Genomic DNA, 14,950 nt, shown 5'->3' with positions numbered 1-14,950 from the left:
GATTAGCGGCGTGAGCCCCGGCGTCCTGCCCATTCTGGGCTTGGAGATTTGGATTCTTGTGTCTGGTCGACTTCACTCTGACCTGGACAAACCCCTGGCCTTATCCGGGCCTCAGTTTCTCCTTCTGTAAAACAGGTGGAGGTGGTCTTCTCCAGGGGCTCTAGGAGTGGATGAAGGAATGGCTTCTAGATGCCTGGCTGCACCAATCCGCTGAGCGTTCCTCAGAGGAACTTCTCACTTTCTGGACTGTCGGCCTTTGCTTCAGTTGGGTCCCTTGCCCAGGATGCCCTCCCCAACCCCTCCAAATCTGGCTTGTCACCATCGCAATGCCCTTTGGCTCTGGAAAGCCTCTTTGATGTTCCAACCTGGGTGAGCTGCCCTCCGCAGGCTCTCACACTGCCTCTGTGCTATCTCCATAGGAGCCTACGGCATCCTGCACCTAGGCTCGCTGAGTCCCTTGTCTTCTCGTCCATAGCCTGGGAGACCTGGGGCGACTGGGCTGGTTCTGACTCAAATCCGGGCTCTGGCATTGCCCAGTGCTGGCCCGGGGCTCCAGGGGACCTCAGAAAACACATATTGAATGAAACATTGCATTGCAACTGAAAAACCAAGATTCTGAAATCAGAACGACCCCATTCACACCCATCCACAGACAGACTTGGCCAGAGCTGGTAGAAAAGGATGATTTATATACAATTTCATGGGGACAAGGGCTTTGTACAGAGTTGGGTAAGTGGGGCCGGTGCTGCGTTCTGGCGTTGCCTCCATCCTGGGGAGGGAATGAGAGGGGTATTGGGCCCAAGGAAGGGACCGGCCTCTAGCCCACTTCCTCTGTGTGCCGGCTATGCATCCTCTGGCTGGTGACTCCCCTCTGTGTGCCTCAGTGTCCTCCCCTGTAAAATGGGATGATAGATGTGTCTGTCTCACTGGGTTGTTTAGGATCCGCTGACAGAGGAGACGGAAAGAAACAGCTCAGGGCGGGGCACAGATTATTCCCAAAACACCACCATTCCCAGCAAGCGCTTACTGTGTGCTAGGGCATTGCTGTCCAAGAGAACGTGGCCATGACAGAAATGTTCTCGGATGGGCGCGGTGGCTCACGCCTGTAATCCCAGCACTTTGGGAGGCCAAGGCAGGCAGATCAAGAGGTCAGGAGATCGAGATCATCCTGGCTAACGCGGTGAAACCCCAAACCCCGTCTCTACTAAAAAAAATTAGCCGGGCGTGGTGGCAGGCGCCTGTTGTCCCAGCTACTCGGGAAGCTGAGGCAGGAGAATCGCTTGAACCTGGGAGGCGGAGGTTGCAGTGAACCGAGATCGCGCCACTGTACTCCAGCCTGGGTGACAGAGACTCCATCTCAAAGAAGAAATGTTCTCTACTTTTGCCTGGGCACGGTGGCTCACACCTATAATCCCAGCACTTTGAGAGGCCGAGGTGGGTGGATCACCTGAGGTTGGGAGTTTGAGACTAGCCTGACCAACATGGAGAAACCTCATCTCTACTAAAAATACAAAATTAGGGCCAGGCACGGTGGCTCACACCTGTAATCCCAGCACTTAGGGAGGTTGAGGCGGGTGGATCACCCGAGGTCGGGAGTTCAAGACCAGCCTGACCAACATGGAGAAACCCCATTTCTACTAAAACTACAAAATTAGCTGAGGCAGGAGAATCGCTTGAACCCGGGAGGTGAAGGTTGCAGTGAGTCGAGATCGCGCCATTGCACTCCAGCCTGGGCAACAAAAGTGAAACTCCTGTCTCAAAAAAAAAAAAAAAAAAAAAAGAAAGAAAAATAAATGTTCTCTATTTTTGCTCTTTAATACGGGAATAACCAGCCACATGTGAATACTGAACACTTGAGATGGGGCCGGTACACTACTCAGGAGGTTGAGGCAGGAGGATCACTTGAGTCCAGGAGTTCGAGGCTGGACTTAAACTTCTTTTGAGACAGTCTCGCTCTGTCACCTAGGCTGGAGTGCAGTGGCACGATCTCGGCTCACTGCAGCCTCTGCCTCACGGGTTCAAGCGATTCTTCCTGCCTCAGCCTCCTGAGTTAGCTGGGATTACTGGTGGTGCTACCACACCCAGCTAATTTTTATATTTTTAGTGGAGATGGGGTTTCACCATGTTGCCCAAGCTGGTCTTGAACTCTTTAGGCTCAAGTGATCTGCCAAGGAGAGCCACCATGCTGGGTGAGACACAATAAAATTAATATCAGGTATTAGTCGGGCAGGGCGGCTCACTCCTGTAATCCAAGCACTTTGGGAGGCTGAGGCAGGCAGATCACAAGGTCAAGAGATTGAGACCATCATGGCAAACATGGTGAAACCCCACCTGTACTAAAAATACAAAAATTAGCTGGGCGTGGTGGCACGAGCCTGTAGTCCCAGCTACTCGGGAGGCTGAGGCAGGAGAATCACTTGAACCCAGGAGGCGGAGATTGTAGTGAGCTGAGATCATGCCACTGCACTCCAGCCTAGGTGACAGAGCGATTCAGATACTGGTCCTTGATCTGTTAACAGTTATTGGAAAACTTATGTATGTTTTTCTTTTTTCTTTCTTTCTGTCTGTCTTTTTTTGTGACAGGGTCTCTCCCTCTATTGCCCAGGCTGGAGTGCACTCATTTTTTTTTTTTTTTGGTGGATAGATACAGGTCTTAGCAATCATGGTGATTCCCAGAGATAGCAACTGAGATTCTAAACTCTTCTGTGTGGTTTTTGTTTTTTGTTTTTGAGACAGGGTCTTGCTCTCTCACTCAGGCTGGAGTGCAGTGGCACAATCATAGCTTACTGCAGCATCGACCTCCTGGGCTCAAGCGATCCTCCTACCTTGCCTCCTGAGTAGCTGGGACTACAGGCATGTGCCACCACAGCCAGCTACTTTTTAAAATTTTTTTGTAGAGATGGGGTTTCACCATGTTGCCCAGGCTGGTTTAATGTATGTTTTGAACAACTTGACTGTGTGAATCTACTTTTGGCAACTGTAAATTTCATGAAATTTAAATATAGATGAAGTGTTTCTGATAAAAATTTATTGTCTGAGCCTGGCACGGTGGCTCACACTTGTAATCCCAGCACTTTGAGGCGGGTGGAACGCGAGGTCAGGAGATGGAGACCGTCCTGGACAAGGTGGTGAAACCCCGTCTCTACTAAAAGTACAAAAATTAGCCGGGTGTGGTGGCGCATGCCTGTAATCCCAGGTAATTGGGAGGCTGAGGCAGGAGAATCGCCTGAACCCGGGAGTCGGAGGTTGCAGTGAGCTGAGATTGCGCCACTGCACTCCAGCCTGGGTGACAAAGCGAGAATCCATCTCAAAAGAAAAAAAAAAGTATACATTGGATGCTGAAGGCTTAGTATGACAAAAGAATGTAAAATATTCAAAATGATGAATGATTCAAAATTATTAATGTCTAATCATTGAAAAATATTGATTATATGTTGAAATGACAATATTTTGGATATACTGCATAAAATAAAGTTACTTGCTTCTTTTTCCTTTTTTAAAAAACTGTGAGGCTGGACGTGGTGGCTCACGCCTGTAATCCCAGCACTTTGGGAGGCCAAGGTGGGTGGATCACGAGGTTAGGAGTTCGAGACCAGTCTGGCCAACATGGTGAAGCCCCGTCTCTATTAAAAATACAAAAAATTAGCCGGGTGTGATGGCGGGTGCCTGTAATCCCAGCTACTCGGGAGGCTGAAGCAGGAGAATCAATTGACCCCAGGAGGTGGAGGTTGCAGTGAATTGAGATTGCACCACTGGACTCCAGCCTGGCGACAGAGTGAGACACCGTCTCAGAAAGAAAAAAAAAAAAAAAAAATGTGGCTACTAGGAAAGTGAAAATCGCACAGGTGGCCCACGTGTTGTTTCCACTGCATTGCTCTAAAAGCCTTGCCTGTGTCACTTCACTTAACCTCATGACAACCCTATGGTAGAAGGACAATTATTAGAGTCTTTTGTACAGATCAGGAAACTGAGGAAGCAGAGTGAAGGGCACAGATGCTGGATCAAGACAACCTGGAGGCCGGGTGGGATGGCTCATGCCTGTAATCCCAGCACTTTGGGAGGCTGAGGCGGGTGGATCAGCTGAGATCAGGCGTTTGAGACCAGCCTGGCCAACATGGTGAAACCCCGTCTCTGTTACAAACACAAAAATTAGCCAAGCGTGCTTGTGGGTACCTGTAATCCCAGCTACTCCAGAGGCTGAGGCAGGAGAATCGCTTGAACCCGGGAGGCGGAGGCTGCAGTGAGCTGAGATCGCGCCACTGCACTCTAGCCTGGGCGACAGAGTGAGAGTCCATCTCAAAAAAATAAAAAATAAAAAAAGGAAGAAAGCCCCACATGAGGCCTGCATTACTAAGGCAGTATATGTGTGAGCAATTACTACAAAATGTTAGATTTGAAATGTTAGGGGACCTGCTGAGGCCTCCCCTCTTTCTTCCCTCCTGGCCCACCTGCCTGCACCCTCCACACCTGTTCCCAGCTCCTTTCCTCCCTCTCACACCTCCCATGGCTCCTTGCTGCACCACATTGGCCCAAGTTACTGGAACACCCTGAGCTTTCTCACACCAATGGGCTTCACAAAGGCAGTTCCCTCTTTCTGGAAAGCCATTTCCTTCCTGCCCCAGGAGGCTTGCAAACTCCTGCATCCACAGATCTCCCCAGGGCCCCTTGCTCCTTCAGGTCCCCAATGAGCTCCATGTCTTTCCCTAATCTAACTCCTCCCCCAGGTTCTCCCCTGTCCACCCCATCGCTGGACCAGGGCGATCTGTGCCAACTCAAGCCTGTCAGGCCCCAAGCCTGTCCCTCCTGATCTCTGACCCCTGACTCGCTGCCCATCCACTCTACTCCATCCCATGGTCCTTGTCCTAGGTCCTCCCACAGCCTCCAGCTTGGTCTCCAGGTCTGTGTCCGTGGCCCCATAGGGCTTTGCATCCCCTGCCCTGCCCTGCCCTGCGCTGCCCTGCCCTCCCCTTCCCTCCCCTGCCCTCCCCTCCCCTCCCCTCCCCTTCTCTTCTCTTCTCGAAATGGAGTCTAGCTCTGTCACCCAGGCTGGAGTCCAGGGGAGCAATCTCGGCTCACTGAAACCTCCGCCTCCTGCGTTCAAGCAATTCTCCTGCCTCAGCCTCCCTAGTAGCTGGGATTACAGGCACACACCACTACGCTCAGCTAATTTTTGTATTTTTAGTAGAGACTGGTTTTGCCATGTTGGCCAGGCCCGTGTTGAACTCCTGACTTCAAGTGATCCACCTGCCTCAGCCTCCCAAAGTGCTGGAATTACAGGCGTGAGCCACCATGCCTGATCCCAGAGGGGTCTTTCTGTACCCAGAGCTGCCCCTGCCCCTCCGCTACTCACCACCCTTCCATGGCCTCTTAGTGCCCCTCCCCACCTGCAGACACAAAATCCAGGCCCCATGGTTCATGAAGGACTCACCAGGATGAGGCCCCAGCCAGGTCAGTGCTCCACAAGCAGCAGGTCCTGGGGACTGGGGACAGGGGGCACCTGTGGGCCCCAAAGTGTCAGCCACAAGTGGGTCACCCTCTCAGCCCCCTCACCCCCTCTGCCCACCCTGCTCACCTGCTCCCTAGGGCGGGGTGTCCTCCGCCGCGTCCTCTGCCAGTGCAGGCACCAGGCAGTGGCCAGCAGCAGGAGGCCCACAGGCAGCAGCAGCAGGAGGAGGAGCAGAGGGCGCTGCGGGGCTGTCAGGGCTGTGGCCTCCAGGGCCCCAGGACTCCGTGGGGGTGGCAGGGTTGAGGAGTCTGGGGAGAAAGAGGAGGCTGGGTGACCAAGGAGAAGGGCTGGGGTAAGGAAGGAAAGAGAGGCCTGGCTGCCACTGACTGTGTGACCTTGGATGGGCTGCTTGGCCTCTCTGTGCCTCAGTTTGCTCATCTGTAAAACTACGATAATCATTGTACCTACCTCATCAGATTGTCATAAATTAGATGAGCGAATAGCCTAAGCGCAGTGGCTCATGGCTGTAATCGCAGCACTTTGGGAGGCCAAGGTGGACGGATCTCTTGAGGTCAGGAGTTCGAAACCAGCCTGGCCAACATGGTGAAAACCCATCTCTACCAAAAACACAAAAATTAGCCAGGCATGGTATGCGCACCTATAATCCCAGGTACTCGGAAGGCTGAGGCAGAAGATTCGCTTGAACCCTGGAGATGGAGGTTGCAGTGAGCCGAGATTGCGCCACTGCACACCAGCCTGGGCTACAGAGCAAGACGACTCAGAAAAAAAAAAAAGTAAACTGAGGAATAAACTTGCCCTTGTCACAACCAATATGAGCAGGGTGGGGTCTGGGACGCACTGTGCAGAGAGGAGGAGCGGCGCTGAGGACAGGAGGGGAAGGAGTGGGAGTGGCTGGAAGCCTTTACCAGGCTGACACTGCAGCTCCAGGCACCCGGAGAAATTCTGGCGAGTGATCCAGGGCTTCAGAGCCACCAGCTGCTCGGAGGTCTCCTGCAGGAGGCGGGAGATGTTGGTCTGGACGAAGCGAAGACAGCTGGGGGGGGGCTGGGAGCAGGGGAGGGAGACGTCACCACCACGTCATTCCCCTCACCACCCCTCCGCAGGCCAAAGGCCCTTCCCTGCTGGCTATGCCCAGCAACAGGGCAGGGCCCAGTGAGCTCTGGCTCTCAGAGTTTATTTATTTTATTTTATTTATTTTTTATTTTTTTGAGATAGAGTCTCGCTGTGTTGCCCAGGCTGGAGTGGTGAAACGCAACTTTGCCTCCCGGGTTCAAGTGATTATCCTGCCCCAACCTCCCCAGTGCTTGGGACTATAGGTGCCCACCACCATGTCCGGCTACTTTTTGTATTTTTAGTAGAGACGGGGTTTCTCCATGTTGGCCAGGCTGGTCTCGAACTCCTGACCTCAGGTGATCTGCCCACCTTGGCCTCCCAAAGTGCTGGCATTATAGGCGTGAGCCACCGCACCCGGCCATATTTATTTATTTATTTATTTATTTATTTATATTTTTTAGTAGAAATGGGGTTTCTCTGTGTTCGTCAGGCTGGTCTCAAACTCCTGACCTCAGGTGATCCGCCCACCTTGGCCTCCCAAAGTTATTTTAGTTTATTATTTTATTTTTTGTTTTGAGATGGAGTCTCGCTCTGTTACCCAGGCTGGTGTGCAGTGCAGTGGCATGATCTTGGCTCATGCAACCTCCGGCTCCCGGGTTCAAGGAATTCTTCTGCCTTAGCCTCCCAAGTAGCTGGGACTATAGGCGTGCACCACCATGCCAGGCTAATTTTTGTATTTTTAGTAGAGACAGGGTTTCACCGCGTTGGCCAGGCTGGGCTCAAACTCCTGACCTCATGATCTGCCTGCTTCGGGCTCCCAAAGTGCTAGGATTACAGATGTGAGCTATCACGCCTGGCCTTTTATTTTATTTTTAATTTTTTTGGAGACAGAGTCTTGCTCTGTCGCCCAGGCTGGAGTGCAGTGGTGTGATCTTGGCTCACTGCAACCTCCACTTCCCAGGTTCAAGGAATTCTTCGGCCTCAGCCTCCCGAGTAGCTGGGATTACAGGCGCACACCACCACGCCTGGCTAACTTTTGTATTTTTAGTAGAGATGGGGTTTCACCACATTGACCAGGCTGGTCTCAAACTCCTGACCTTGTGATCTGCTCGCCTTGGGCTCCCAAAGTGCTGGGATTACAGGTGTGAGCCACTGCGCCCGGCCTTTTATTTTTAATTTTTTTGGAGACGGAGTCTTGCTCTGTCACCCAGGCTGGAGTGCAGTGGTGTGGTCTTGGCTCACTGCAACCTCCGCCTCCTGGGTTCAAGCAATTCTCCTGCCTCAATCTCCCGAGTAGCTGGGACTACAGGTTCCTGCCACCATGCCCGGCTAATTTTTTTTTTTTTTGTATTTTAGTAGAGACGGCGTTCATTGTGTTGCCCAGGCTGGTCTCGAACTCCTGAGCTCAGGCAATCTGCCTGTCTCAGCCTCCCAAAGTGCTGGGATTACAGCTGTGAGCCACTGCACCCGGCCTATTTTATGTTTTGAGACAGGGTCTTGCTTTGTCACCCAAGCTGGGGTGCAGTGGCCCAGTCATAGTTCACCGCAGCTTTGAAATCCAGGGCTCAAGTGATCCTCCCACCTCAGCCTTCTGAGTAGCTGGGACCACAGGTGGGCACCACCATGCCTGGCTAATTTATTTTTATTTTTGTGCAGAGATGAGGTTTCACTGTGTTACCCAGGCTGGTCTTGAACACCTGGGCTCAAGCAGTCCTCCTACTTTGGCCTCCGAAAGTGCTGGGATTACAGGTGTGAGCCACTGCACCCAGCCCTCAGATAGAGGTTTTTGTTTGTTTGTTTGTTTGTTTGTTTGTTTTGAGAGGGAGTCTCGCTCTGTCGCCCAGGCTGGGGTGCAGTGGCCGGATCTCAGCTCACTGCAAGCTCCGCCTCCCGGGTTCCCGCCATTCTCCTGCCTCAGCCTCCCGAGTAGCTGGGACTACAGGCGCCCGCCACCTCGCCCGGCTAGTTTTTTTTTTTGTATTTTTTAGTAGAGGTGGGGTTTCACCGTGTTAGCCAGGATGGTCTCGATCTCCTGACCTCGTGATCCGCCCGTCTCGGCCTCCCAAAGTGCTGGGATTACAAGCTTGAGCCACCGCGCCCGGCCTTGTTTTGTTTTTGAGACAGTTTCACTCTGTCTCCCAGGCTGGAGTGCAGTGGCATGATCTCGGCTCACTGCAGCCTCTGGCTCCCGGGTTCAAGCGATTCCCAGGCCACCATGCCCGGCTAATTTTTGTATTTTTAGTACAGCTGGGGTTTCATCATGTTGGCTAGGCTAGTCTCGAACTCCCGACCTAAAGTGATCCGCCCACCTCAGCCTCCTAAAGCTCTGGGATTACAGGAGTGAGCCACCGCGCACGGTCTTCTCACTTTAGAGACCTCTTCTCCCCTGTTTTTTTCGGGGGAAGAACCCCTCAGTGGCACCCTTCATCATGGCCTAGGAAACCGGGGCCCCAGAATGGGACCAGACTGCTCCCCATCACCGGTGCCTGGGAACGTGTTTGTTCTGCAGGAACAGAGCTCCGCCGGGTAGAGCTTCTCGCTCTACCTTCCTTGGGTGGCTGTGGTCCAAATAAATCTCCAATAAGGCCTAGCGGAGCTTTACTTCTAATGCGTAGGAAGGCATCTCCCTCCCCTCACTTGTCCCCTAAGTTGAGGGCTGACCTGAAAGGCACATTTGGTGACAAAGTGTATCTCCGTGTTCACGCGCTCCAGCAAGCCTTGCATCTTGGACCCAGCCACAGTCTTGAGCCGCTCCATCCAGCGCTGTGCCAGGACCAGCCGCCAGAGGGCCCCGCAGAGCTCCTCCTAGTGGGGAGAACCCCCGGGTCTGAGGGAGGAGGGGCTGGGCCGGGGCTGCTGGGCCGGAGGGAGGAGGGGCTGGGCCGGGGTTCCTGGGTCTGAGGGAGGAGGGGCCGGGGACTCTGATTCCTGGGTTTGGGGAGGGGAGGGCCAGGTTATCCACTCGCCTGGGTGGGGCATCTTGAGTCTGTGGTCCCCACCTCCATCCCAGGTCCCTCCCAACATGACTCACGTCCTGCAGGTTGGAGGGCACGGTGACCGGGTAATCTTGAAGCAGGTAGTCAGACTGCATGCGGGAGAAAACAGAGTCAGGCCTGGCTGAAGACAGCGGGAAACAGAACTGTGGAGACCCAGAGGAGGCAGCAGAGAATCGGAGAGAGAGGGAAAAGAGCGAGAGAGGGGAACCCAGAAGAAGTCACAGAACTTTGACTTCACAGAGGGAGGATACCCCTAAGCACAGTGGCTCACGCCTGTAATTCCAGCATTTTGGGAGGCCAAGGTGGGAGGATCGCTTGAGCCCAGGAGTTCAAGACCACCCTGGGCAACACAGGGACAGAGACCCCGTCTCTACTTAAAAAAAAAAAAAAAGGGAGGGGGATCACGTGAGGGGGTCCGGGGTAGCGCCTCTCACCAGCTCGCGGATTTTGACAGCGAAGTCGGAGGAGATGGGGCTGTGTTGGAAGGAGCAGTCCTGGGTCTCACTGAGTCCCGAACTCAGCAGCAGCAGCAGGAGGAGATAGGTCTGCAGGGGAGGGGGCGCTAGGGGAGCCCTCCGCTGTTCCACACACAGCCCCCTCCTCCGGGCTTCCCACCTGCACTGTTCTGTCTTCCCCGCTCCCCCTTCCCCAGGTGTCCTTCCGCCTCTTCCACACTTTCTGGGGCTGTGGCCCCATCTCTGCTCGTCTTTCCCCGTTTCTCTCTGCCTCTGGTCCAACGCCGTCCACCTTCCCCCCTGTCCATCTCTCCTCTTCTCTGTCCATCTGCCCCCTCCTCTGTCCATCTCCCCCTCCTCTGTCCATCTCCCTCCTCCTGTCCACCTCCCCCTCCTTTCTGTCCCTCTCCCCCTCCTGTCCATCTCCCCCTCCTGTCCATCTCCCCCTCCTCTGTCCATCTCCTCTCCTATCCATCTCCCCTCACATCTGTCCATCTCCCCTCGTATTTCCCCCTCCTCTGTCCATCTATCCTCCCCTCCATCTCCCCCCCCCGCCCCATCCTGACATTGTGCCTCCCCTCTCCCCTGACCTTGTCCCTGGGATTTACGCACTGTTGGGCTCCAGGCTGGCGCCAGCACTGTCATCTCTGCCGGGGGCCCCTCATGCCTCCTGTGGCCGGGTCTTGGAAGGGACAGAAGAACAAGTCTTGGACCCCCATGCCCCAGCCCCTGTCCCGCCCGCCCCTTTGCCTCCCCGCCCCTCCCGCATCCCTTTGATGTGGCTGAGTTTCCGCCCCTTCCTCCCCCAGGCTTCCTGCGTCGGCCCCAGTTATGGTGAAAACTCTTCATCTCCACTTCCAAGAACCCCGATGGTCCCCAGAACCCTCCCCAGGTTAGGGACCCAGGAACCCAGCCCCCCACCCTCTGCTCCCCCTGTCCCAGGAGTGGGGACCCTGGCTCCGCCCCTTGGGGACCTAGAGTCCACGTCTCCTCACGCACCAGGCTTGCCCCAGCTGGGTGTGGAAGGGGCCAAGCCGGGTGACAGCCAGAGACCGAAAGTGAAAGGAAAATTTTGGGGGGAGACAGTCAAGGGGTGGAATCTGGGCCCAGGCGGAGCGCGCTCCCTGGTGGTGAGAGGCGACCGCTCACGCCGCAGATGGTGGGTTCCCTGGACGCCCCGCGGCGGGGGCTGCAGTGGGGTTGACTCCCTGGGTGGCATGCCCAGTGCATGGTGAGCTGGGGCTGGAACCCGGATCTGTCTCTGGGAACTAGGAGTTGCTGTGTCTTACCGTCCTCTGGGCCCCAACTTTGCCCCGCCAAGGCTTGGCACACAGGACCCAGGATGTATATTGTCACATTGGGCCTGGCAGGTGTCGCCCTAGCCCTAGCTTTATCATTGTGGGAGCTTGGCCAGCCCGTTGACCTCTCTAAGCCTCGGTTTCTCCAACTCCAAACTGAGGGGTGAGGTGGTAAAGGAGACAAAATAGAAGCTCTCTTCCACATCTGTGGACCTCTGAATCTCTGAAGTTTTTTTTTTTTTTTTTTTTTTTTTGAGAGGGGGTCTCTCTCTGTTGCCCAGGCTGGAGTGCAGTGGCACAATCTCATCTCACTGCTACGTCCACCTCCCGGGTTCAAGCGATTCTTGTGCCTCAGCCTCCTGAGTAGCTGGAATTACAGGTGCGTGCCATCACGCCCAGCTAATTTTTGTATTTTTAGTAGAGACGAGGTTTCACCATATTGGCGAGGCTGATCTTGAACTCCTGACCTCAGGTGATCTGCCTGCCTCGGCCTCCCAATGTGCTGGGATTACAGGTGTGACCCACCACACCTGGCCTGAATCTTTTGCTTACCCATCTGATCCGTGGCAGACTGTCCTCAAACATCTGCTGGCCCCTCTTCCCTGCAGAAGGATTCGAGGCTCCATCCTGGGGAACTCGGACATGGCCACACTCACTTTGGTCAATCACATGAGGGTGGAGGTGACAGGTGTCACTTCTAGATGGAAGTCTAAGGGTCTGGGGAATGGATGGTGGAGGATGCGTGGAGAGAGCGCCTCCATCAGCCAAGTTTCCTGTGCCACTCAGAAGAGTACAGGGATCCTGCCAGCTCTGGATGAGCGCAGGGAGTGTAAGCAACAAACTAAAGTTGTGGTTGTGGCCCATGAAGATTTGGGGGTTGTGTGTTACTGCAGCAAAGCCTCACCCGTCGTGGCCTTCACCATCCATTTCCCTTCCCTGATCCCTCTGCCTGCCTCACTTCCTGTTCAGCCTGGGTTAGCTCCCTTGTCGCACCGAATGGTCAGACCTTCCATCTGGCTAGAAAGAGAGGCAGAGATACAAGCCCCAACAGCTCATGTGGCCCATGGACAAAAGACCTGCTCTAGCTCCTTCCTGACCAAGTCCTGGGGCCCCTCAATGTGTGTCCTGCCCTACTGCCCTACTGCCCTACTGTCTCTAGGGAATCTCTGTGGCCTTCCCGAAGACTCCTCTCTCTCTCTCCCTTTTTTTTTTTTTCTTTTTTTGAGACCGAGTCTCGCTGTGTTGCCCAGGCTGGAGTGCAGTGGCATGATCTTGGCTCACTGCAAGCGCCGCCTCTGCCTCCTGGGTTCAAGAGATTCTCCTGCCTCCACCTCCCAAATAGCTGGGATTTCCGGTGCTGCCACCATGCCTGGCTAATTTTTATAATTTTAGTAGAGATGGGATTTCACCATGTTGCCCAGGCTGGTCTCGAATTTCTTTTTTTTTTTTTTTTTTTTTGAGACGGAGTCTTGCTCTGTCGCCCAGGCTGGAGTGCAGTGGCCAGATCTCAGCTCACTGCAAGCTCCACCTCCTGGGTTCCCACCATTCTCCTGCCTCAGCCTCCCGAGTAGCTGGGACCACAGGCGCCGCCACCTCGCCCGGCTAATTTTTTGTGTTTTTAGTAGAGACGGGGTTTCGCCGTGTTAGCCAGGATGGTCTCGATCTCCTGACCTTGTGATCCGCCCGTCTCGGCCTCCCAAAGTGCTGGGATTACAGGCTTGAGCCACCGCGCCCGGCCTGGTCTCGAATTTCTGACCTCAAGTGATCCACCTGCCTCAGCCTCCCAAAGTGCTGGGATTACAGGTGTGAACTGCCACGCCCAGTTCGGAAAACCCTTTTTTTTTTTTTTTTTTTTTTGAGATGGAGTCTTGCTCTATTGCCCAGACTAGAGTGAAGTGGTGTGATCTCAGCTCACTGCAACCTCTGCCTCCTGGGTTCAAGTGATTCTCCTGCCTCAGCCTCCTGAGTAACTGGGATTACAGGTGCCCGCCACCACACCCAGCTAATTTTTGTATTTTTAATACAGACAGGGTTTCACTATGTTGGCCAGACTGCTCTCAAACTCCTGATCTCAGGTGATCTGCCCACTTCGGCCTCCCAAAGTGTTGGGATTACAGGCTTGAGTCACTGAGCCTGGCCTCTGAAAACTCCCCTTTTATCTTAAACTAGTAAGAGTGGGTTTCTTACATCAAAAATAATTCTACTTCAGGTGTGGTGGCTGACGCCTGTAGTCCCACACTTTGAAAGGCTGAGGTGAGGCCGGGCGCGGTGGCTCAAGCCTGTAATCCCAGCACTTTGGGAGGCCGAGACGGGCGGATCACGAGGTCAGGAGATTGTGGAGCCATCCCTGGCTAACCTGCGGTGAAACCCGTCTCTACTAAAAATACAAAAACTAGCCGAGGCTGAGGGTGGTGGGCGTCCTGTAGTCCCAGCCTTCACTTGTGAGGCTGAGGCAGGAGAATGGCGGGGAACCGGAGAGGAGCTTACAGTGAGCTGAATCTAACCACAGCACCTCCCAGCCTGAGCAAGAAGACTCCGTCTCAAAAAAACTGTGAGAAGGATCACTTGAGGCCAGGAGTTCAAGACCAGCCTGGGCAACATAGGTAGACCCTGCCTATTAAAAAAAGGCCAGGCGGGGTGGCTCAAGCCTGTAATCCCAGCACTTTGGGAGGCGAGGCGGGTGGATCACGAGGTCAGGAGATCCCGAGACCATCCTGGCTGTTCACCGGTGAAACCCTGTCTCTACTAAAATACAAAAACTAGCGAGGCGAGGTGTGAGGCGTCTGTAGTCCCAGCTACTCGGGGAGGCTGAGGCGGAGAATGGCGTGAACCGGGGCCCGAGGAGCTCACAGTGAGCTGAGATCCGGCCACTGCACTCCTAGCCTGGGCTACAGAAGACTCCGTCTCAAAAAATTAGCCAGGCATGGTGGTGTGTGTCTGTGGTCTGAGCTACTCAGGAGGCCGAGGTGGGAGGATTGAGCCCAGGCCGAGGGTGCAGTGAGCTGTGACTGCCCCACCGTACTACAGCCTGAAAAACAGAGCAAGATCCTTTATTTAAAAAATCAACAGCCGTGTGCGGTGGCTTAAGCCTGTAATCCTAGCACTTTGTGAGACTGAGATAGGCAGACCGCTTGAGGTCAGGAGTTTGAAACCAGCCTGGTCAACATGGTGAAACCCCGTCTCTACTAAAAATACAAAAAATTAGCTGGGTGTCGTGGGCAAGCCTATAATTCTAGCAACTCTGGAGGATGAGGCAGGAGAATCGCTTGAACCCGGGAGGTGGAGGTTGCAGTGAGCCAAGATGGTGCCACTGCACTCCAGCCTGGGTGACAGAGAGAGACTCTTGTCTCAAAAACAAAAAACAAACCAAAAAAACCCACCCACAACCAGAATCCTAAGGCAGTGGTGTGCTGAAGGGACTCATATTGGCTCAAGGGAGCTGACCTGTTAACAATTTAGGATCTCGGCTGGGCGTGGTGGCTCACGCCTGTAATCCCAGCACTTTGGGAGGCCGAGGTGGGTGGATCACAAGGTCAGGAGATCCAGACCATCCTGGCTAACATGGTGAAACCCCGTCTCTACTAAACGTACAAAAAAATAGCCAGGTGTGGTGGCAGATGCCTGTAGTCCCAGCTACTCGGGAGGCTGAGGCAGGAGAATGGCGTGAACCCGGGAGGTGGA

At 54.2% G+C, this 14,950-nt stretch overlaps 1 protein-coding gene across 12 annotated transcripts; it reads right to left on the bottom strand.

The window, feature by feature from the left end:
• Positions 1-669: 669 nt before the first annotated feature.
• Positions 670-12,513, bottom strand: FLT3LG (fms related tyrosine kinase 3 ligand). 12 transcript variants are annotated; one of them, XR_002519020.2, is made up of 10 exons: positions 11,822-12,511; positions 10,584-10,653; positions 9,951-10,061; positions 9,552-9,605; positions 9,182-9,325; positions 6,373-6,511; positions 5,573-5,754; positions 5,429-5,497; positions 1,028-1,117; positions 670-893 (listed from the first exon to the last, which is right to left on the bottom strand). XR_002519020.2 is itself a non-coding variant. In XM_021931311.2 (9 exons), the coding sequence occupies exons 1-8, from the start codon at positions 11,911-11,913 to the stop codon at positions 5,450-5,452; spliced, it is 786 nt and encodes a 261-aa protein (XP_021787003.1). In that variant the 5' UTR covers positions 11,914-12,513; the 3' UTR covers positions 670-945; positions 5,429-5,449. The 12 variants fall into 12 exon arrangements, 11 of the variants coding, with proteins under 11 accessions (XP_021787003.1, XP_021787002.1, XP_021787000.1 ...); XM_021931311.2 differs by lacking the exon at positions 1,028-1,117 and having other exon boundaries at positions 670-945; positions 6,373-6,457; positions 11,822-12,513; XM_021931310.2 differs by lacking the exon at positions 1,028-1,117 and having other exon boundaries at positions 6,373-6,457; positions 11,822-12,512.
• Positions 12,514-14,950: the final 2,437 nt, after the last annotated feature.

This window comes from Papio anubis, chromosome 20 (genome assembly GCF_008728515.1).
Source record: "Papio anubis isolate 15944 chromosome 20, Panubis1.0, whole genome shotgun sequence".
NCBI lineage: Eukaryota > Metazoa > Chordata > Mammalia > Primates > Cercopithecidae > Papio > Papio anubis.
The sequence above is the reverse complement of the archived record's forward strand: the minus strand, read 5'-3'. Positions and strand labels throughout refer to the sequence as shown.

Coding starts and splice junctions, on each gene's coding strand:
- FLT3LG (XM_021931307.2), bottom strand. CDS start 11,913: ATGTCCGAGTTCCCCAGGATGGAGCCTCGAATCCTTCTGCAGGGAAGA. Junction 10,062..10,583: donor CGCCAGCCTGGAGCCCAACA/GTGCGTAAATCC, acceptor CCTCCCCTGCAG/ACCTATCTCCTCCTGCTGCT. Junction 9,606..9,950: donor CTGTCAAAATCCGCGAGCTG/GTGAGAGGCGCT, acceptor TCCCGCATGCAG/TCTGACTACCTGCTTCAAGA.